Raw genomic sequence first — 24,782 nt, 5'->3', positions numbered from 1 at the left:
ACTAATACCACCTTTGTCTGCATGAAAATATTAACTATTTCAAATTTCTTGAAAATATATTTTGCATCATTTTAGTCTCATACTCAAGGAGTTAAAAAAAAGCGTGCATATTGAGACACAGAATTGAAAATAAAGGACCAAGGTTAATATTACAACTTAACAGCTATTGTGGCATGAATTGTTTAATCAGAACAATAGCCGGACACAGTGGCAGGACCATTATGAAAACTGGCTGAAGGTCCACCCTGTGTATGACACATGTATTTTGCAGTCTGTTTTTGTGAGGAGTGGCAAGGTCGTAGAAGTAATTGTGAAATACCTCAGAACCACTACTGTGAAAGCCAGCACCATATTATATGCAGAAGTATACATGATATTTTTGTTCTTTTAAAAGATCAGGTTCCTTTACTTGGACTCATGAGAACAGGAGCTCAGAGAGTTGCCTTGGTCACGTTCTGCCGAAGAGCAGGGATGACCATAATACCTACCAGGCTCTTCCTAGATCAAGTACTGCCTTGGATTCTATCCACTGGCTTTTGCATTTTTTCATAAATTTTCTATTTCATAAACCAAGCTGTAATCTAAACATTATTACCTTAGGGATAAGGAGGAAAACAGTCAAGGTAACGTGCCCAAGGTCTCACAGGCATGCAGTGTTGAAATTAAGGTTCAAGTCTAATTCTGCCTCTTCTAAAAGTTATCCTCTCAACCACTATCCTACATTTACTATAGGATTACTTAGAATTCCTAAGGTTTCTTAGAAAACTTGAAATTCTTAGGATTACAGATTCTTAGGATATCTGCCCTGAACTCTTTTAAATTTTTTTTAAATTTTATTTTATTGCTTCTTATTAATTATACATGACAGTAGAACTCTTTTTACTTTTGTTGCGGAAATCAACTCTCACTTCCATCATTGGTGTTAATTATACAGTTTATCCACTGTAGTTTTTTCACAAACCTACCTTTTCTGTTTGTCTGCCGTTTAGAGTCTTAATACTAATTTTAACATTATCATTATAGTAATTACAAATGTTAGCATGACTTACTGAGTCTCACAAGGCCATATGTATTTATTTATTTATTGTATTGGGGGTTGAACCCAAGGTGCTTAACCTCTGAACCAGCCCTTTAAAATAAAATATTCTAGGGGGCTAGGAATATAGCTCTGTTGATAGAGTGCTTGCCTCACATGAACAAGGCCCTTGGTTCAATTTCCAGAAACACACACACACACACACACACACACACACACAAGAAATTCTGTTTAGAGACAGAGTCTCTCTAAGTTGCTTTAGGGCTTCACAAAGTTGCTGAGGCTCACTTTGAACTTGTGGTCCTCCTGCCTCAGCCTCCCAAGCCACTTAAGGCTACATAATTTTATTCCATCTTTACTCTTTAAAATGTTTTTAAAAGGAATTATATTACGATTGGATTTCTTAATTGGATAACTTTTTTTTATTAACCCTAAAGAGCCTGAAATTGCTGCGGTGCCCCAATCAAACCATAGCATCTGGTGTATCAGATAGATTATAATCTATTAAATCTGTCAGGCTTGCGGAAATCAACTCTCACTTCCATCATTGGTGTTAATTATACAGTTTATCCACTGTAGTTTTTTCACAAACAGGTAGCCTACAGTCAGGGTGAGTTTAGACCAGGGCCCTAAGACATATCGAAGAGGCCCAAGATGACCCAAAGCCAGCAGTGGGGAGGTGTCTTGTTTCCTCCAAGTCTGGGATTCCAGCTGCTTCCTTCCATCAGGCAGGAGACTGTACTGCTCTTGCCAAGTTCAGGGCACCCCCTCGTGGTGCAACTGTTACATGATCGATGTGAGAAAACAGGGAGAGCAGGCTGAAAAATAACAAGGAGCCTATCCCTTTAGATAGATCTTCCAATTCTCCCATTTTGAAAGCCCCCAAGTGAATAAGATCTCACCTCCTTTTGTCTTAAACTCTTTTGTAGCTATTTATATCATATTCGATACTATTTTTTTTAGAAGTAGAAATATCGGAAAATCAAGCACAAATAATTTGAGCACAAATCCTAGGTGATTTTTAAAAAATAATTTTTTGTATATTTTTTTCAATTACCAGAGTAACACATACAATTCAGAAAGAATAAAGAGGAGAGACATTTACAATCCCTTGACCCATGCAGGATACCTCTATTAGTATTTTGGTGTATCCTTCTGCTATTTTTTTCCCTAGGCATAAAGCCTCAAAGAAAACCAAAAGCACATGTCATATTTTCTGACATGGTTTTCTCCACTTAATTATATATGTGAGCTTCTTTCAGTGTTGCAGGGTCAGCTGCTTCATCATTGCTAGTGGTTGCTGGTTCTGTTAGTTCTGGGGTGTGTACACACCACTCTACACAAACACAACACCGAGCATGGCTCCTTGTGGATTATTGTGGATTATTTCTTTAGGATCAGTTGCTACAAATAGAATGGCTGAATCAAAAGAACAAGCATAAGTTTTGGTATCATTGGTTCATTTTTAAAAGTATTTTTGATTAAAAAAAAAGTTTTGAAAAACTTCAAATTCCTATCATTTGCATTCCTAGTGTGTGCCAGGAATTGGTTGCATAGTGTTCTGCATGCCTCAATCTCATTTAATCTGCCCAACAACCTGTTGTTTTCTATTGTTATTCCTATATTCCAGATGAGGAGAGTCAAGTTTGAGGAAATTAAATAGCTATACTGTGACTTCAAAAGCAGAGAGAAAGTGAGTTTTCCAAAGCTGGATAAAAATAACATTTTATATTCCTTGAATCTTGAACCAACTGGAAACTAATACTGAAAATTTTCCACTGGTAAATTAGAAAACAAGTGTGTTGGACTATAAAAGAAAAGAAGAAAGAACGAAAGTATTTTTCCATATTCTGGGTTTAGGAACGTGAAAAAAAAAATCTAAGCAAAATGTCTGGCAATTAGGTTTCAGGTTAGAAGATGATGTGGGGTCCAACACACCGATCACTATATCATTACATGTCTAGAGGACTTTTAATAAAGAGGTATTTGCCCTGATTCTTATCATTTTGCCATAAATGGATTTTATTTAATCATAGTCGAACTGGTTAAGTGACTCCCAAAGAGTCAAAAGCCGACTTTCTCTAAATCTGCCAGAAATCTTCAATTTCTGAATAAAACCAAAACTTAACCTTTAAGACTTAACCTTTTAAAATTTTAGCACTCTCCAAAATTCTTTACAGTTTACCTCTCGTTGATGCTCACTAGAGACCTACGTGTCATTTTCGCCACTTTTACCAGTACTTTTTAAAATGATGAGACAAACTCAGAAATAGGCATAGCAAAGAAGAAAAATAAATACGACTCATCACTCAAGCCCTAATAAACATTGTATAGGTGTTGTTCATTCTTGATTCTCTCTGCTACATATGCATTTTGAGCATTTACCCAATATTTGCCATTCCTGACCAACTCATCTTAGGCTCTTGGGCATTGTCTTTATCTCAGGAAAGAAACTTTGAGGTCTGGGGATGCAGCTCAAGGGTATAGTGCTTGCCTACCAGGCACGAGACTCTGGGCTCAATCCCCAGAAGCAAGGTAGGCAGGAAGGAAACTTGGGGTCTCTTTTCTTTCCTGCCACACTCAGCCTTTCAAAGAGATCTCAGGTATAATTCGGAAACACCTATAGTTTCTTTTACCATTTTCCTCTATGATAGCCTTTGAGCTTATTAGACCTCTTAGAAAGAATAAACATCCTCTGTTTAATTTTTAGGGTTTTGTTGTTGTGGTGGTGGTTGTTGTTTTGGTTTTGGTATCAGTTGTTCTGTTTTGTTTTTGCAGCATTTACTATTTCCTTGAGAGGGTATTTTGTGCTTTTCTGGTTAACATTTCCTTAATCCTTAATATAACCTCTTTATATTCACTGGGCTGTTTGGTTATCATTATAATTGATAACAAGTAGTTTTATCAGAGATAACTTCTTTTCCACCGCACTTACAGTTGTAAGAACAATCTATTTTCTAGTCAAAGTCACAGACTTCTAAGTTCTACACACTTGATTGAGTTTGTGTTATGGGAGAAACCTGTTAAAAATCCAGTTTTCTTTCTCTGCTGTCTGACTGTTGAGCTTAACACTTTTTCCACACAAGGGTAACCTATGGGGAAGCAAACATAGTTTTATGAGCTTCCTTTTGTCATCTTGAGAAAAATTGACTGTGGTTACGGAAAATAAATGTTCTTTGGCCTCACATTCTGCAGCTTAGGATCCATTCCATCTTCTAGGAAGAGCTTCCCGTTCCAACACGCCTTGGATCCTTCCCTGCTCTGCTCCTGGGAGATTCTGCTGGCCTCCTTGACCTCACTCACTATTATGGTTTGGATGTGAGATGTCCCCCCCCCCCCGAAAAGCTCACATTTGAGACAATGTAAGAAAATTTAGAGGAGGAATGGATTATGAGAGCCTTAATCCAAACAGTGGATTAATCTGCTGGTGAGATATGAGTGGAAACTGAAGGCAGGTAGGGTATGGATGGAGAAGGTGGGTCACTGAGGGGTGAGCCTTTGGTATATATATTTTGTATCTGGCAAGTGGAGTCTCTCTCTACTCACTAAACATCACGTGAGCCACTTCCCTCTACCACACTCTTCCGCCATGATGTTAGCCCCTAGAAAGGAGCCTGCTGTCTATGGATTGAGAACTCTGAAACTGTAAGCTCCAAAATAAACTTTTCCTCCTCTAAAACTGTTCTGGTCAGGTCTTTTAGTCACAGAAGTGAAAAAGCTGACTAAAATCATCAGCCAAGGTAAGAGACACAACCAGTAGAATGGGTTTATGACAAAGTTTGGAGCCTTTGTTTCTCTGGCCCCTATTTTCTAGACTTTCAGGTGATATTTACCTAAAGCAATTGCTTTAGCCACTTTCCTTTTCCAGAGTATTCTCCCTTTCTCTCAGTATTCCATTATCTTTTTTCCAAGTTCCTCTGATGAGAGTCCCCTTGCAGAGAGAGAGGTTGGGGTCTCCTTCAACCCTTCCCATTTCTGGCCATCTCTGTGGCCCCTGCCCAACGCACACCATCTCCTTGTAATGGAATCTGTGATTTCCTGTGCCCTTTCTCTTCTTGTCTACCCACAAAATCTCTTCAAATCTATCATCCTGTTTTCATCTTACACTTTTATGTATCATGTACCTAGAGGGCTTTCTTATTTGTGGTCTACTTCAAGATATTTCTTTCATAGTTGGTGAAGACCATAAACTTAGGAGCAGAGAATTGGAAGGCCCTACAGCAACCCTGGCCTTTCTAGGGAGAATATATTCACCAAACTAAGGACTTTTATGAGATCAGTCTCGATAATAGTTCTTCTAGGGGAGTTACTTCTTTTTCTTCTTAAAGGTTCTATCAAGTTCTTTTATGTTTTTTAAGCTCTAAATGCATTTAGGGTAAAATGTTTTAGTACAGTTCTTATTTGGAGACCTGTCTTTTGCCTTTTGGGCCTTTGAGCACAGCTACCGTGATATTTGAATTTTCTTTTTCTCTGAGTGATTTGTGTCTCATATGTATGCATTTGGGTTCTAAAAAAATGTAAAGTTTATCAGCAATAAATGCACACATGTAAAATAGGTGTGTAGATGTATGTATATTTTATGTATATAAAATGGCAATATGCATCATGGATATTACGTCATTCAATTATGATGGTATTTCAAGGCTCTTATCTGTTGGCATATGGATATATCTGAGTGCATGTGTAATAACATGTGGCTAGGACTTGGGGGTGCAAGAAGCAGTCATTCTTGCATGAGGCTTGTGAAAATTTTTCTCTTTTTAAGACACAAAAATATGTTTCTACTATATTTTTTTAAATTAAGTCATTGAAAAATTAACCAATAGGATAAAAGAAAAATAAAATATTTAAGAACTAGCGCAACAAAAGCCATAAACTGAAGGCAGACCCCAGGACAATATTAGCACTCGTGCTCTGAATTTTTATGCTGATTTAATCCTACACATATTTACCCTGGCAATGGCACACAGTTTGACAATGTGTAGGCAGAGGCCACTGCACTCACAGACCTGCTGCGAGTAGAACAACTCAATGGTCAGTGTCCCAGTGACCAGTGCCGATCAAGATGACAGCCTTAGGCCTCACCAAATTGCATTCTGACTAAGAAAGGCATTTCATTTGGGATGGGCAGGCTCTGGTAAGTCCTCTGTAGTCCTAGGGCAACATAGGGTTAATGTGACTTCTTCTCAAATGACACAAGGTGAATTCAGATGTGTCTGTAGCAGGATATTTTGGTGAAAACACATTGCTACTCAGGGCTCGCTTTTAGTATTTCTTTCTAAAATATGTGGTTTAACTGTCACAATTTTTTTCTTTCTTTGGGGGGGGAGGAGGTAACAATATTTTTATCAAGAATGAATAGATGGTCCATTTGCTCAAGTTATTCTTTTTCCTCTTCACATTTTCACCCCTTTTCTTTTCTATTTTTTTTTCTTTCTCTCCTGGTCCACAGGCTTTGCAGTGCATGCTGATCTCTCTTCAGGCAGAACTTGACATTCAAAGGTACTTGATGAAAATTGAATCATCTCAGCGAGTTAGTACTCTACCTTTTCTTTTTCTGCATCCAGTTGCGCCTCCTCCTGTGCCTTTTCACTCTGCCATGTGTGCCATTCTAATCCGTGTCAGTGACTAAACCAGCTTCCTCTGCTGTCCCCTGTTGACCCCAAGCCCTGATTCAAATCCTTCCAAGCCCAGTGCTTGGCAGCACTCTGACCCATGTGCTGTTAAATGGTGAGAGTTGATATTGGAATGAACGTTCATTGCATGCTTGCTTCAAAATGTTTAATATGCTTTCCACAAATTGGTTTGTGGAATCAGTGGCATGGCAACAGCAAGTCAGGGGTCTTTGCACAATCATGTGCAAGGTAGTCTTCTATAATGAGAGACGCCCATCCTTGCCCACTACAAGGAAGAATATTCATAGAAGGAGAACAGAAGCGTGCATGCTTCTCACAATCCCAGAGCAGAATTACTCTTCCAGCTCTACCACCTCCAATATTGGGTCCAGATCATTTTACTGACGTACATTTTAATAATGATAATGGTGCAAATAAACACATTTCTCTAGAATGGACAATGTGTTGGGCACTGTTCTAAGAACTTTATAAGTATTAACTTCTCACAGCAACTCTTAGGAGCAGGTATACTGTGATCCCCATTTTACAAATTAGGAAACTAAAGCAGATGACTTGCCTAATGCCACACAGCTAGTTAGTGACTGGTATCTGACTCTAGGAAGTCTGACCCCAGAAGTTGATTATGAACAGATTATTTACCCAAAAACCTCAGGGCCTTCTATAAACATAGTTGTCCACCTCCTTTTTGTCCTCTAAACATGGAGTTTTTCCACTGTTCCCTGAGCATGCATGTATCAGAGCCCTGAGTCTTTTGGGGGAGGCCCAAATGCACTGTGCTTAGGAAATGTCTAGCCATCTGGCCTTTGTACAAAGGGAGCTCCTTCCCTCTTGGTCAGTTTTCAGTGACCACACTGACCTCTTCACCTTCCTTTTTTAAATAACTGGTCTCTTTGATTTTTTTTTTCTTTTTTGGAATGACAAGCTCAAATTAGAAAGTTCCTTCTCAAAACAAATAAGTATGACAGCTAAATTTGTGCTAAACAGACCAACAAGGATCATTTCAAACCCTATAGCACCCTAATTCTGAGAGGTATTTGTTCTTATCTTTTCTACGAGTTCTTAAATGTATTCACAGTTTCTCTAATCCACATGAAATAGAGGAATCTTTACAGTTTCTTTGCACAAGCACCATGCACTGAGTAGAAACGCAGAAGTAGGAAAGAATGCCCTGGTAAGCCCGTTCCTACAACTTTACACCCTGCCATTAACTGCTTTTCCTACTCTCTGAATAGAGATTTGATAGGATGATGTGGAATTTTCCATCATAAATAGTAGAGAGTCTGGGATCCCCTCCCATATTTCTTTTTTTTTTTTTCCCCTGCTGGGGATTGAACCCAGGGTCCTGCACCCGTTAAGCACATACTCTACCACTGAGCAGCTGCCCCCTCAATCCCTTCCCTTATTCTTTTTCTTATGATTGAAACAAATAAGTCCTTAGTACTGAGTTTTCTTTCCTCCTTTTTTAACCTGTTGGCAAATAATTGGATGTCAGAGAACTCTCTCAAACTTTCATCTGCATTCATAGACAAGTTATAATAGTGATTTTCAGAGATGAATAGGATGAAGGCCAAGGTTGGAAACTGAAGACATTCCATTCTCCAACTGAGTAAATGAGTCACTCTTGGGTCCTCTGTGGGTGTCAATTCTCTGCGGTGAATTTGGGAGTGACCATTTACCAATCTCAGGAGACCAAAACAGAGGTGCAATGGACCCCTTATGGCAATGGCTGCATCCTTCTAATCTCACGTGGGATCCCATAAGCCATGAGACGCACCAGTATGGCAGGAAACTGAGTGGCCTAGAACCACTTTAATGTGAGTGACACTAGATAAAGGTAGCTAAATGTTTTGTATCCCTCTTTGTTGTCCTGTGCATTTTTATTCAAATTATTCTCAACTCTTTCAAATAGATATTCTGATTACCTTCTTTATTCTTTACAGTGCTGGGGACCAAACTCAGGACTTTACCCCAGAAAAGCAAGGGCTCTACCGTTGAGCTGCACCCCCAATCTCTCTGAATATTTTATTAAAGTAAGAATTGAGGTTCTGAAAAGTTTTATGTGGGTCATGCCACCAGTACACGGCATTATTGGAAGCCGTGTTCCATACAATAACAGGATAAGAGCAGTTAAGTCCTTTCATTCTTAATCTTGTCTTCTGCCCATGTCTTCTAACCCTGAGACATTTTACCATGACAAGATTAGAGGAAGAAAATAACTTTTTTGGCCCAGAAAACTACTCAGAACTACACAATTTACAATGTGTATGTGTGTATGTTCCTATGAAATTGGGCAGGTGGTGTGCATGTGTGTGTGAGCACATGTGTACATTTTGAGTTTGAAGGTAAAAGCAAATTCTATTCCCGGGATGTATGGTGAGGTTCTGGCCATAGCACTTAAAACTCAATGAGACTTGGGTGCCCAGTAGTAGAGTCTCTGGGCCATCTCCACGTGGCCTTCTCCACCGTGGGATAGTGAGGACATAGTAACATCTCCCATAATGCTGTTCATGTCCTTGCTGAGGTTGGGACCTTTCCCAATGGGTAAATCCTCACTGGTTTCACAACAGTGCAGTTAAGCCCTATGGTACCACCCAGGGCAGGGAAGCCTGAGGCTTCAGGGGTGGGATTGATAAGGGCTTTTGTTCAGAGGTCTTCTAAGTGTGGGTTTAGCACCATGTGTTATGCTGCTTGTATTGTATTTGAAATATCAAAGCCTGCAAGCAGGTCCCTTTCCTTTCATCACTGTAATAACAGCCATCCTCACACAGCCACCTTTTATCCCGAAGCCTTTTAAAGCACATTCCTGACGCTGAATTCCAAAGGCATCTGCAGCCTGCTCAGATGTCATCCAATGAGAACTGTGGGAGCCAACGCCTGTTCAACATTTTGCTTGTTTATAAGGTATACCTTGCTTGTTTCAGAAAGAGACAAAGGAAGGAATCTATTAATTGATTGCTTGATTCAAAGCAATGTGCTCTAAAGTGACATCCCCACTAAGGTGAACACAACAAAAAAATCAAAGGGGAAGCCTTGTGGGAGGAGGAAGCCAATTTACAAATACAGGTACTAGGATTTTCTTGAACGTTAAATTTAGCTTCAAGATTCCAGATATGTGCCATACTCTACATGATTCTTATTATATGGCAAATTAAGACTTATGACCCCTTCAGGCAGCAAAACATTTTCATTGTCTTAAATTCTAAAAGAACTGCTGTTTGCTCATGCCTTCATGAAAGGGACATGGACCAACATCATAGGCAGAATCAACAAGTAAACGGTATTCTTCATTTAGACTTTTATTTTGTATCAGCAAAATGAAAGAGGAAAACATATCACTAAATAACAATTGTACCTGAGTGAATGTCTGAAAGGGGTGGGGCTGAGTTAGTGAAATCCAGATGTGGAACTTGCTGATAACAGAACTTTCTAACTTAGTGGAAGGAGACTAAAGAGACAGGCTGAGAGTGAGGGCTGATCTTCTTTAAGTAGCCTTTATCTCATGCTGGCTTTGGGGAGGAGTCAAAAAGCAGGAGTAATTTCAGAGAACAGCCTGTGTTACAGGTAGACCACCAGGTAGACAGATGTCAGGTTGACATCTAATCCTAAGAGTTGGAAGGGCTACCGTGCATTCAGACCAGGTGAGGTGCCCATGTCCAGTCTGCAGTGAAACAGACTCAAACAGCAACTCTAGGCAGAACCAAACCTCTTAGAGCAAAAAAGGAGAGTCATTGTCAGCTGCATGCCACAAAGGGGTTAAAAAGTAGAAAAATAGTCAAGAGAGCATAGAAAATTGCTAAAATTCCAAGTTTACCTGGAGTCAAATTTTAAAGGCCTTAAAATTAAGTTGTCGTAATGACATTAGCACTAGAGATGTGAAAGTCTGTTCTCTTTAAGAGGGGAAGTGCAATCTGCATGTCCACAGTTGATTTGCTGGCTTTGATTCTTCTTTCCTAACTGCATCTTTTTTTGAAATTGGAAGCTCTGGGTTCCTGCCAAATTTTGCATGGCATGAAAGTGAGAATGTTTCCTTCCTGTGTTTTCCCTATGCATTTATGCCCTCATTTCGAGGATCATCTCTCTAAGGACAAGCCCTTTAACCTGGAATCCAGTTGTACAGAATGCACAGAAAAGATGGTATAAATACCTGCAGGTGACCACAGACAGAAATCCTCTGGATCCTATCCTGTGGAAGTCTTCCCTTCCCCTAATCTACTGTTTAAAAATATCTTGCTTTTTCAGTAATTCTCTAATATATGAAAGCAGTATATTCTCACTTTGGAGAAATGAAGGAAAAATGCTACTCATGATAACCACCATCCAAAGAAAACCAATGCTAATGTTTGGATATATTGCTTTCATTTTCTAAATTACACAGAAACATTCCTTTAAAATACCTTCAGTATGATTGCATAGTATTCCAGGGAAGGAATACACTGTAATTTACTAACCAGCCTTGGAAGGTTTTTCTAGATTTATTTATTTTATTAAAGATGTCATATGTAGAGATTTGCTCTCTGCCACTCAAGTGCAGAATATATTAATTTTCCTAAATCAAAATAATCTGGCTTGGCTTCAGCAGTTATTGAGAAATTTCATTCTCCTCATATTTAAGGGAAATACTGCTCTCTCATTTGGGGTTGTAAAGAAATCCTGAGGAGGTTGACTTTTCCAGTAAATCTGGGTAAGGGATGTTGAGTCTCCCAGGATTCATAGTCAATGTCTCCCATGCAGTCTGTTTGCAGACAGGTGCACGGGGATCTTTGCCATATCTTTTCCTAGGCTTGAGAACCTGGTTTCAGCCACTTTCAGCATGCCACACAGCCTTGGTCCCAGTTAGAGTAATTCTCTGCAAAGGGAATCCAGGTCTCCGAGGTTGGAAGAACACCCTCAGTATCACCACCACTGACCACAGAACTACCATCTTCCTCTCAACTCTGAAAAGTCATTCCCTCTCCTCTTCCTTCCAAAAGTAACTTCCCTCCCATCCAGATTCATTTTCCAGATTCCTTTACCTTCTAAGCCCAAACTAGGGAGAGGATTTTCAGGGTGGCTTCCGTAACATGAGGACACCCTCCACTCCTCCTCTTGGAAAGACCATAGCACTCAAAAGCATGGAGGTTTTCCAAGGAGGTTGGAGGTAGGAGTAGAAGTCCCATAAATTTTGTTTGTTTCTAAAAATAGGACAAGATAAATTAATACTATCTCAAAAGAGGAATCTAACATACAAATTATACTCTAGTAGGAGTATGTTTGTATTGCGAATGTTACTTTAAAAGATGAGGAACACCCTTTTCTGCACAGAGGTGTTCTTGACATTTGTTGGCTGGTGTCTTTGCGTGGTGAGATAGGCACACAAAGTGGGGTCCACTTGGCACAGAGCCATGGGTAGCTCACCACACCCATGCCTGTGGCTGGCTCTAGACAGGCCGTCAATGGACAGTGAGTACCTGGCATTGCAGGCAGGTTTTACATCCTTCTGATCTGATCGTGAAATAATGCATCCAGGGAAGGAAACCGTAAAAGCAATAGGCATGGTTGGCTCAGCTGCTGAATCGTCTGATTTGACTCCAGACCAAACATGGTTGTTTTCACAGGTGAAAATCATGAAAAATGTCTGGATACACTTCTGGTGGAAGAGGGAGGAAAGCATTGAAATATTAGCCTTGAAGAACAAGGTCTAAACTAAGTTTATCAAGGATAATTCATCAAAATACATCCTAGAAAAAGTGTCCCCCCCCCCCCCCCCCGTGGGGAAGGAAAACGCTAATTTCAAAACTCAACTTAAGGTAGGAGAATCTCAGGTGTGCAGAGTTAAAAGTTGGCATTACAGTGAGGGTTTGGGCCTACAGACCTTCCTCTTTATAAGGCCCAGAAGTTTCTCTAATAAACCTGGCATATGTTTCTCCAAACTGCCAACACGAAGGACCCAGAAATACACAAAAATTTTGTATGACTTTATTTCTTGCTCTTGATTAACCACAAGACTCTTTCCTGCGTGTGCCCAATTTTGCTTTTTTTTTTTATTAATAAAAATGACAGCTGATTGATTCTCCTCTACTACCATTCTTCAGAGTCTTCAAAAGTTACAAGACTTGGGCTGAGGATATAGCTCAGCTGGTAGAGAGCTTGCCTCCCATGCATAAGGCCCTGGATTCAATCCACAGCACACCACACACACACACACACACACACACACACACACACACACAAAAGTTACAACACTATAACAAAACTATAGTTCTTTCTTTCTTCCAGATGTATCACAGTTTTCACATCCACTTCTCATCATTAGAACCGTGGATGCCCTCAGTCCATTTCCCAGATTAACCATCATCATAAGAATGGTGCTGGGGATAACTGGCTCAGATTTTGATAGCCACAGAAGCTTTGGGAAGTAGGAGGGCATCGTGCAGACACCAGGGCTGCTCCAGAGCACACCTGGAGGGAGAGGGTCCTACTGAGGCTGCCACCTGGGTTGGGAGTCTGTAAGGACAGGAGACGGAATGGAAGCCAGGTGTGATGTTGGGGAGGACTTTGTCAGTCTTCTCATCCCCAGTCCCAAACTCAGAGTCCTTGAAAAAAGACTAGAAGAAAGGTCAGAGAATGGAAAGGAGGTGATTGCGCTGTGGGTTGTAGAAAGGACCCTCTAAGTTAGGTAGAAGTGTAGACCTTCCATAGTGAGTTCATTAATTCTCCTTGAACTACTAGAGTATTGTGGAGCAGGGATGGCAGAGAAAATCTACCCTCGATGGATGACCCAGTGTTTGTTAACATAATGTTTTGCTTCCGGCAACAAGAAAGTTCTCTGGAATTGAAGTTGGAATTTTGATGAAGTTGAGTTGAAAGTTTCACAGATGCAAGAAATGGGTCAAAGCACAGAGTGTCATGGTTAACCATGTCAGTTAATGAGGACTAGAATGAGTCATTCCGAATACATTTGCATGTGGGAAGCCTCATTATATTTCTGAATTCTCTGTGGCAAATTGGGCATTAATTAGGATGAAGTGAAACTTCATTAAGGCAACATTGGTTTTCCTTCTCAAAATAGAATGTACTCTGAAGGAAGGTGAGTACAGTTGGCTAACCAGAAACCCTACTGTTCCTGACAGTGAACTTGTTACATAAAGCTACAGTTTTGATTCATTTTCTGGACCTCAGCATTTCATTTTCGAATTTAAAGGATCTGAAAAATGTGAATGAAAAAAATATCATCGATGACTCTCTAATTTTCCTTCCTCTTTGGCTGTGGTCTTCAAATCCAACAGCATTGCAAAAAAATAAGAATAAATCTGATCCCCTAGTAAAGCATAATGCACACAGTGAACGTTTCAGCAAATATTTGTTCACGGTGATAAAAATGCAAGCCTGGCAGTCTTTTAAAAATTAATGCTGTGCAGAAAACTAGATCTTGCCACTGCCTCGCTATATATTTCTATAGAGCAGGTGCAATATGGTAAATAATTTGTAGGAAATCTCAGTCAACTGATTTTTTTTTTTTTTGGACGACATGATCTTTTCTTCTTTGTATGATGAATATCTTAGAGTTATGCAATTTTGGTCCTGAAAGGGATCTTAAGTACCAATTAGTTCAAGCTCTTGCCATTTAGATAAGATAGTTGTGATCCAATGAGTTTAGACATTGACCAGCTTTTGGTGGAAGCTAAACTAGAGCCAGCACCCCCAGACTCCTGGTTAAACAACCATACCACCGCTGGGCATCAGCTGTGGAATCCTACACACTGGATCTCAGTTCCTTCATATCAGTACAGTAGTCAGCATTGCTGTTTTCTCTGTGTTGACCAGTGAGGTTACAATGAGATTACCATATCAATCACCTGGCATGGTGACCCAGGCACTCCGTATGTTAGTTCCTTTCACTCCTCCTCACTCCTCCATTAGGAGGAGAATATTCTATAAATTGTAGATGAAGCTGAGAGGGGAGCTACTGGAAGCCTCTGACACCAGTGTTTTGGGAGGGATAGGAAGTCCTCTTTGAAGAAGAGAAGACTGGAAAGGACAAGTGGATTCAGATTTGTACAGACCCCCTGTTCTCGTTTGAGTTTGTAGGTTTGGGCATGATCTATAGAAATCTCTAGAAATTTGTGATGGAAACAGAAGGAGATTGGTGTTAGAAGTTCCCTGGGCAAGAAGGGAAATCCAGACTTAGGGAAACTTGAAGCCTGCTCAAGTGGCCCAGAGAACATTTCCCTAGTCCCCTGCTCCCTCCCCAGGTAAGGACAGTTCCTTACTCAGCATTTTAGAGCTCAGGCTTCTACTACTGAGCTGTAGACCATGCAGCGCTGAGAAAAAGTTTTAGCTGAGGCAAAATGAGACCGAATCTAAAATTGCATGAGTATCTTGCCTTTCTTTTCAGGGTATTAAAATATTTTTCCTTTCTTGGGATAATAATGATCCATAGACAGTAGGGTTTGTTTTGTCTTGTTTGGGGGTTGGGATAGAACTCAGGGCTTCAAGCATGCGCAGCAGGGTTCTACCACTAAGTGACACCACCAGCCGTAAAGTTATTTTTTCATCGCCTCTAACTTTGCAAAAATAACAGTATTCCATGTTGTAACCTCCTATAATTTTTTTTGAAAGGTCTACTCCTTGAAATACAAAATAATGGGGGTACTACTGCTCTAGACAGTTGTTTTAGTCAACTTTTTCATTGCTGTCACCAAACAACCTGAAAAAGAACAGTTAGAGGAGGAAAAGTTTATTTGGCTCATGTTTTCAGAGATCTCAGTCAGTAGAGGGCCAGCTCCATAGGTGGGCCCAAGGTGAAATGGAAACCCCTCTCTGTACCACCGTGGCTTGCTTTTTAGCTCTACTGTTATGGATATGTTATCTTTGGTCCCCAAATATACCTTAAATGCCTTAGAAGCTGTCATCCCCCAGTGCCTAGCACTGTGCTGAGTCCCTCTTCCAAACGCTTTGTATCTTTTTATTTTTTCAACGTATCAAGTCATTGTATCTGATCCTGCTGTCAGCAATTTCCATTATCTTCTCCCTGAACTAAATGATGTCTCAGCAGCGAGCTGACATCAGAGGGGAGGGTACCATGTGTGAGGAGATTGCTAATATACAGAGATAGTTTTCAATGAGAAAGTGAGTGACATATATTTAAAAAAAAAAAAGAAGAGGAGGAGTTTATATAGAGAACTGAATAGCTATGTATAGGCAGTTCAAAAAAAAAAAAGATTAGCCCTTACATCTCTATTTTAAAATACTTACCTACCACGATGATGACCCTGAAGAAGAAATAGAGAATTTGATTTTTATTTTTTTTCAAGGATTATTGCTTTTTACAATGGAAAATGACAACTCATCAAATGTAACGTGTCTGCTGCAGGCTGCAAAGATGACCAGTAGAGGTGGTAAATGCTGCCTTATTGCTTACAGTAATGTTATTTCTTGGCTGTGCTGCTAAACTAAATGTGTATTTTTTTTTTAAGGTAGGAATGAGGGCATCTTAGTTTGCTATTCTGCTGAGCAGAGTAACTGGGAAACTACTTCATTGAAGAGCACATAAATTTTTGTAAATCTTGGTGAGCAAGTTATTCATTTAGGGATGATTTTCCTACTCAAATAATACTCTTAAAGGGTGCCAAAGCCAGATCCCCATAATAGAAGCAGGCTTTATGAAAAATAAATCTGGGAACAAACCACTTTGGAAATAAGCACAGAAAAAAATTAACCAGCAAGGACAATTTGCTTGTTAATGGATGTCCATTCTGGCCATGATTTTGACTTGTAATCTCATTGGCTTGTAATTGGCTGAGTTTCCTATGAGATACCCAGGCATCTCCCCAAAGCTGAGTTTCCTATGAGATACTCAGGTATCTCCCAAAGCCTTTCTGAGATGCAGAAGGAGAAGAATTATCTTATTCCTACTTCCCTCTATGAGAAGGTCCTGAAAGGTGTAGCAAGGTGTGTGTGTGTCCAGGTATCATGATAGTGCTTCTGCCAAGAGGGTTTTCCTTGTACATATTTCCAGAAAGAGGGGGAGAAATGGACTATGCAATCCTCAAAGAGTCCCTTAGAGTATCCAGCACTCCTGGGGCATTCCTCATCAAGGAATTGAAGACAAAGCCTGGAGGAAGGACTTACTTGCTCTATGATTTCCAGGGTCTCTTGTTCAAAAAACTCATTAAGAAGTTTAGGAATGCCATAGTGCAGCATAAAACCATCTACAGATCCTTTGGAGAGCAGGGCCCTGCCTGACTTTGCAGTGTACTCCCAGGAAGCTGGCCCTACCTTGAGAGTTAAGAGTCTTGGTGCTTAATGTCAACATGCATTGGCAGCCTTAGGAAGGATTAAAGGAAATTAAGAATGCAACATAACAAAACCTGGCTCTTGGGGATGACTAGTTTCCTATCACCAGCCTGCCTGGTTAATTCCAAATCAGTTTGCTTCCCAGCTAGTGCATGGAATCATGTAATAAAGATGGGCCATGGAAGAAGGGGAAATTGAAAGGGAAATAATGCATTTCACTCAGCATAACCCCCCAGTTTTTCTAGCTCACCTTCTCCGCCCTTGTACATGTATAATCTCCAATCTCTACACAATAGCCAAAGTGATCTTCTAAAAATTTATCTGATCTTTCCTACCTCATCCCCGTCCCTAACTACTTCAGTGGCCTTCTGTTACTTGGCAGTCAAAGGGAGAATTCTCACCATGATTCAAAGACTTTGTGTGTGCTCTGCTCTCTTGCCCACCAAATCTCCAGGGATCACCGCTTTCTCTGGTGTAGGACCTTAGCACAGGCTATTCCCTACAACCAGGGTGTCTTTTTTTCTCTCTTTGTCCCTCCTTCTGGGATCAAAGTTTTTTTGTGTTTCTGTCTCTCCACTTACAACCTCACTACCACCACCGTTTGAGTTGCACACTCTCTTGCACCTTTAATTTATCTTAAATTGTGTCCTCCTTTTGGATTATGAACACTGTCAAGGCACATGTCATGTTTCTTTTGTGCAGTATTCTGTCCCCAATACCTAGCATAGTGCTTGGAACACAGGAAGTGCTCAATAGGTATTTGTTGAAAAGCAAATAGATATACCACCCAAATCATAGTTTATACTTTAATTATACATTACCTTGGATTATTTGTTGTTCTTCACAAAGTTCACCAATTAGTTCAGAAACTTTGACATCAGTCAACATGTTGTCTCTTTCTTTTGAATCTCCCTCAGTGCCCACTTGTAGTTCATGTTCCAAGAATAGTATTGACTAATAGATCATGAGCATGTTACACATCACCCCCTGCCATTGCAGTAGAGAGGACTAGGAGAGAAATTCAACTGGGTGCTGAGTGAGTTGGCTTAAATCATTATAGATAGATACTTTTTCTTGATTAGCAAGGTAAATAATAACCAAAGCCTGACATAATCTTACTTATGAGATTTTTCTACTTCAAAATAAAAATATTCAACTGTGATATAAATATCTCCCTTCACCATTTTAGTTTGCTGATTTTGGAAACAGCCTTGATATACGACTCTGAAGGACTGGTTGTGTTCAGTCACTCTGGTGGGAGTACTGCATCCCTGTATTGAAATGTGCACAGTCCCGTCTGTTGTGGTGACAACTGTGAAAATTTGTCTGGCAAAAGGAATTGATTTGCCATCATTCTTTCCTGTGACATGACTTGCCCCCAACTCCCTGTTTGAAATGGCATTTGTACGCTAGATGTCCAGCAGTAAAATGCTCTTAATGGAGTACTCCTGGATAATTGTTTTCAGTAACCTTCACAACTAATGCTTGCCCACTGAGCAAGTGTTCCCCATTCAGTCCTTCTGATGGCCTTTCCCCCTTGACCATATTCTTTTTCTAGACTGGCAGAGATGGCATTGAAAATATTTTCAGTAGAATTAATCTATTTTCCCATTGTCTTTAAAATATCTTTTTCAGACAAGAAGTCCCAAACTGTCTCACAGTCCTCAACCTCCCAGTTTGAGTGACCCAGTCGAGCATTTATCAGAGACGTCCGGTGATTCTTTGGAAGCCATGTCTGAGGGGGAGGCGCCAAGTCCTTTTTCCAGAGGCAGCCGAACTCGTGCAAGCCTTCCTGTGGTGAGGTCAACCAACCAGACGAAAGAAAGATCTCTGGGTAAGCTTCCGGAGGCAGGTTCTGATGCCTCTGACTGTACATGTATACATTTACACTTTGGAACACAAATCCATGCATTCAAATATGAATTCAACTGTAATTTGTAAAAACACAGATCCTGGGGAATTTTCTTGATTTAATATTATGTTAGCTTTCCATCACTGTGACAAAATGACTGAGATAATCAACTTATAAGGAAGACCTATTTTGTCTCATGGTTTTAAAGATTTCAGTCCATGGCCCATTGCTTTTGGAACTGTGGTGAGGTAGTACATTATGGCGGGGAATGCATGGTAGAGCCATGCTGCTCACATCATGGTGGCCAGAAAGCAAACAGAGAATCCTAAAATCCCCTTCCAGGGTATACCCCTCAATGACCTAACTTCCTTCCATAAGGTCCCACTGTCTCCCAACAAGCACCACAGTCTGGCAACCAAGCTTTTAGCATACAGACTTTAAGAGACCTTTAAAATCCAAACCATAACAAATATCAAGTATTGAAGGTTTGCTGAGACTGGGCACATTCAGAAGTGGCTGAAATTAGCAGCTTGAGCCATGAGGCTGGTAGTACTTCCCCTTGTTCCTGGAATAAGGAATACCAAGGACAGACCACAGAAAGCCTGGCCTCACCTCCCAAGACTTCCTCCACCAGTCCCAGAGCCACCAGTTGGGGTGCATGAGCAGAGAGGTGGGTATTAACAGCCTCACACCACTTGTCTGGCAGTCTGGTAGAGCATATGAATGGCTCCAGGAAGAAGGGGGGCCAACGTGGCCATCACTCCCAGGACTGTTGTGAAAGCCACAAATAGGAAGCTGCTTTGCTTTTCAGAAAGTTTTCCCAAGAAACAGAGATTCTAACTTTCTACCATTACCACATATCATCCATTTTTATAGGAAATTCACTTTATAGCTTGTTTTGGTTTTTTTTTGTTGTTGTTGTTTCTTTTTTTTTTTCTCTCCCTTTAACAAAATGCACAAGTCATAGGATCAAGTAGAATTAAAGCCTCTTTGCAGAGCATGCCGCTGTGCTGGTGTTTCATATGCTTCGTCTGCCATTTTCAGGTTCCCACTTGGTACCTGTGGGTGCAGACAGACGAAGTCAGGGTAACATCAAAGAGGAGAAGGGTCAGTGTGAAAAAAATCTTCAGGGGCTGGCCCATGCAGAAGACAGCTGAATTCTGCCATGTGAAACCTAGCAAGTATGATGCTGGGAGAAGAAAGGGGCAGATAGATATACAATGCTACTTTGATTTTGTTTCCCCAACCAGAGCAAATTGGTCCTAAAAACAAAACAAAAAACTATTATCCTCTGAGTTGTGAATATTTTCTTTATTTTTTTTACTTTTACCTGGTAATTTTTCATTAGTTATCAATTTAATTCGACAAAATTATAGAGTACAGTGTAATTCAACATGTGTATACATCATATAATGATCGAAGCAGGGTGGTTACTTCTCCTTAAGCTTTTTTTTTTCTTTTTTCTTTTGTAGCAGAGATTGAACCCAGAGGTGCTTAACCACTAAGCCACATATCCAACCCTTTATATTCTTTTTTAATTTTGAGACCGGGTGTCACTAAATTGCTTAGGACCTCACTTAGTTGCTGAGGCTGGTTTTGAACTTGTGATTCTTCTGCCTCAACCTCCTGAGTCACTGGTATTACGAATGTGCACCAACACACTTGGGTTCTTAAACTTTTTTTTTTCGTTGTTGATAGACATTTGTTTATTTATACGTGGTGCTGAGAATCGAACCCAGTGCCGAATACATGCCAGGCAAGTGCACTACCACTGAGCCCCAGCCCCAGTGTACTTAACCTTTTTTAAAATAAACTTTTATGATCACATAATTGTATATATATTTTGAGATGTGGTTTGATGCTTCATCACATATACAGTATGTATTGATCAATCAGGGCAATTAATGTTTTCGTCTCCTTATCATTACTGTGTGCTTGGACCCTTTGAGTGCTTCTCTTCTGTTTATTTGTAAGATATGCCACTGGTTATCTTCAAAACATGGAATATTTTTTATTTTCCTGTTTTGTGCAAGAGTCAGCCATGCTAATCCTTCTTGTTTCAATTTTACTAAACATACAGCTCATGCAAACGTTCATCATTAATATTTAATATTAAATTTGTATACTTGATCTTAGATTAGTAATGCAGGGTCCTTATTTTTCAAATGAGAGAGGAAGGCCACGGAAAATCTGCCTGTTTGTTTGTTTGTTAGTAGGGCACAGTTATTTAAATGGCAGGGGCAGGAAGTACAGACCTCTAGTTCCTGTTAGTCTCACCTTTCACATGAAGGTACAGGGACATGCTGTTATGAAGATGACACGGCTTTTCCACTGCCACATGGCTGCAGATTTCCTCTGGATTGAGGAGCTTTGTGCTTTCTCAACCCTGCTCACACCTGGAGCAGGAGCCAGGCTGGGAGTGGAATTTCTCCTTTGTGCTTTGCAGGAAATGAGTGAGGTTCAGGTCTCTGTAGAGATAGCCTCTGCTTTGCAAAAGAAAATGAAGATAAAAAGAACTGCCAATTCCCCTTCACCCCCATACCTGGGGGACCTTGAGTGTTGAATAATAGATCCTTTGTTTCCAAGGCAGGAATTTCCCCTGGCAGCATCCACAGTTGGCTGTGCAGGTAGATACTTGCAGAGTTCAGGAACCAAGCCTCAGGGCAGAGAGACTGCAAGAGCTGGGGGCAGCCTTGTCCAAGGAGTTGCTGAGCTTGGTTGGCGTTTGTGCACAGGGGAGGCTGTACTTCTGCAAAGCACTGTTTTACTCTGCAGCCACTTTGCCATAAAGTGCTGCTCCACACGCTGCCACAGCAGGTTAAAGAAAAATATGTCCGAAGTATTTATTCTGCCATCTTCATGAGCGGCTTTTTGACCTGTGATTTTTCCTAATTTTTGGATGGAAATAAACAGACACGGAGAGAGGACAGGAGAGAAGGAGAAATTTGCCAAAGTGAGGAAGGCCATGGTTTCAGAAAATGAGGCTGGCACCTGGACAGCAAGGTTGGAATTGCCCTTGACCACCTCTTCCAGGCCAATTTGGAAATGTCCTCCCAGATGCACCTGGCCAGCTTGGTGTAAATCTGTTTGACAGGGATGGGAAATAAAGGGGAAAATGTGAGTCACAAAGAGTCTAAATGCTAGGGACTTGCTCAGCCTCGTCTTTAGGTAAATCCCCTTGTAGTTGGCCTTCTTTAACACAGGCTCCTGGGAAGAGTGGCACTTTCGGGAGAACCTAGCCACAGTTACGGTGTCCACAGCATGATGGTGGCATAATTGTGACCCCAAGGGGCCTCAGAGGCTGCAGATTGAACACTTAGAGCTGAGACCTCCTGGAAACCCATAGTTGGTCTTTTAGAACTGTGCATCGACATTTATCTTAATCCACAGAGCCTTAAGATCTCCTTCAAAGTCCTGTTTATCTTTATTTCTTGAAAGTTTTGATGGTTTGTTCATTGTAGGGTTTTTTTTTTTTTCAAACCAGAGATTGAACCCAGAAGTGCTTAACCACTGAGTCACATCCCCGGCTATTTATTTATTTATTAAAATTTTGCAACAGGTTCTCAGTAAGTTTCTTAGAACCTCTCTAAGTTGCTGAGGCTGTCTTTGAACCTGCGATCCTCCTGCTTCCGTCTCCTGACTCGTTGGGGTTAGAGGCATGCACTGCCGTACTGGGCATATTTTTTTTCTTAAAGACTTTATTATTTCAGAGCAGTTTTAGGTTAAGAGCAAAACTGATAGGAAAGCACAGAGCATTCCCATATACCCCCGCCTCCCCACCCCACACACACAGCTTCCCTTGCTACCAGTGCACTCCACCAGAGTGGGTGCATTGGGGTCAGTTGGTGAAACTACATCTACACATCCCATAGATTTTCTTAGGGTTCACTCTTGGTTTTGTACTTTGTATGAGTTTGCACAAATTATGATGCCATGTTCATACAGACTATTTTCACTGCCCTAAACATCCTCTGTCTTCTACCTATTTATCTCTCTCCCCCTAATTCCTAGCAACCTCTGAGCTTTTTGCTACCTTTATAGTTTTGCCTTTTCCAGAATGTCATACAGGAATCAGACAGAATGTAAACTGCAAGTTGATTTCTTCTACTTAGTAATGTTCATTTAAGTTTCCTCCATGTCTTTTCGTGGCTTGATCATTTCTTTTTAGCACTGAATAATTTTCCAGCATCTAGATGTGTCACAGTTTATCCATTCATCTACTGAGGGACATCTTGGTTGCTTCCAGGTTTTGGCAGTTATGAACAAAGCTGCTAAAAACATCTGTGTGGAGGTTTTTGTGTAGACAGAACTTTTCAACTTCTTCGAGTGAATTCCAAGGAGCACAATTGCTGGATCATATGGGAAGATTACGTTTAGTTTAGTTTCATTGTGGGTTCTTGACTTAATCTTGAGTTTTAAAAGTATCACATTAAGATATTGTTCATTGTGATCACTAAGTTTTGGGAACCACTTGAATTTTACACTGGAAGCTGTGTTCCACTGGCACCTTTGAAGTGCTTACCCAGATGTGTCACCCCAGGACTGTAAGATGCCACCACCACCACCCTCTAGCCAGAGTCTGGAATGACGTTGAATAGAAAAAGCCTGGGGAGCCTGTGCTTCTGCACATAGCATTATTTGTTACTGGAGTCCCACTTAGCTCAGGCTGCACTATCAAAAGACTTGACACCTTTATGTTGGAGCCTGGATGGACAGAATTCTCAAAATACTCCCACTCCTTGGGTTTAAACCTTACCTCACTTTGGGCTGCCTGTGCCTGAAGATAAACCTTCACAATTATTCCACTTGAATAATCCCTTGTTCTGTGGCTTCAGTATATTTCCAGAATGAGGAATGCAGGAAGGCTGAGCATTTTGCAGAGGCTGTTAGGAGACATGCAGGATACAGAATGGAGAGCAGTATATAATACATTTATGTATAAATAAATATATACATAGCTATATTTAGCATATATGTACATTTTGTAGCTCATAAACACAAGTCGCCCTCTGTATCTGCCAGTTCTGAATCCTTGGATTCATCCAACTGCAGATTGAAAAATCTTTGAAAAATGAAGTTCATCTGTAGCGAGCATGTACAGACTTTCTTTTGCTTGTCATTATTCCCTAAATGACTTTAACAACCATTTACATAGCACTATCATTGTACAAGTTATTGTAAGTAATATAGAGATCATTTTAAGTGTATTAGAGGATGTGCATAGGTGACATGTAAATCCTATGCCATCTTATATAAGGGATTCATGCATTGGGAGATTTTGGTATCTGAGGTGGGATCCTGGCACCAATCCCCTGTGGACATTGAGGCACAACTGTGCTGGAATGCAAGATGTGAGCATGTCATTTCAAAGAGGCATGTTGAGCCTTCAGAAAAAGCCAAATGACAGTAAAACACAGTCCCTTCTCATGCTGAGGGTCAACTAGCCATTCTTGAAGAGGTGTACAAAGCAGCAAGGTAAAGAAAGAAATTTGTTTAGTGGCTGTGACTTAGCACATGACTGGGTCCAGTGGCCTTCCATCTTTCAATCTTCACTTCTTCTCCAGGGCAGTGGGTTCCTGTCCACTCCACCCATCCAAAATACAGCTGTGGAACTTATGCCATTTCTCTTTCACTCTCTTTTTGGAGAAAATAGAGTTACCAGAAGAAAGGCAGCCTAAAAAACGAAACCCACTTTTCAGTAGGGCTTGGTTTTAGAAATAATTTCCATGAAAAATTGTCCCCACTGATATTAGGTCTGCAGTCTTAATGATGGAGTAGTTGCCTTTTAATCACCGTGCTGTCTTATAAATCCCATCTGGAATGTGACCATAGGCAGGGGTGGTTGTCTGGCTGCTCCCTATTTGGCCTTCGGGGAAAGGGTAGCCACAAGATGTTCCCACCCCTCTGTGTGCCCTCAGGAATTTGAAAATAAAACTCATGAAAACAAGAACAGCAGCAGCAACTTCTTCTTCCTGCAGCCAGA

At 40.6% G+C, this 24,782-nt stretch overlaps 1 protein-coding gene across 23 annotated transcripts in view; it reads left to right on the top strand.

The window, feature by feature from the left end:
• Kiaa1217 (KIAA1217 ortholog) overlaps window positions 1-24,782 on the top strand; it is a 417,228-nt gene that overhangs the window by 248,789 nt on the left and 143,657 nt on the right. For 12 of the 23 annotated variants that reach the window (XM_040277708.2, XM_040277696.2, XM_040277700.2 and 9 more), the window contains exons 3-4: window positions 6,489-6,569; window positions 18,583-18,781. In XM_040277708.2, coding sequence (XP_040133642.1) covers window positions 6,489-6,569; window positions 18,583-18,781 — 280 coding nt within the window. Of the gene's footprint in view, window positions 1-6,488; window positions 6,570-18,582; window positions 18,782-24,782 lie in introns of those variants that run through there. The other 11 variants (XM_040277699.2, XM_040277701.2, XM_040277709.2 and 8 more) reach the window with 2 other exon arrangements.

Source organism: Ictidomys tridecemlineatus, chromosome 10 (assembly GCF_052094955.1).
Source record: "Ictidomys tridecemlineatus isolate mIctTri1 chromosome 10, mIctTri1.hap1, whole genome shotgun sequence".
In the NCBI taxonomy this organism is placed as follows: domain Eukaryota; kingdom Metazoa; phylum Chordata; class Mammalia; order Rodentia; family Sciuridae; genus Ictidomys; species Ictidomys tridecemlineatus.
The sequence above is the reverse complement of the archived record's forward strand: the minus strand, read 5'-3'. Positions and strand labels throughout refer to the sequence as shown.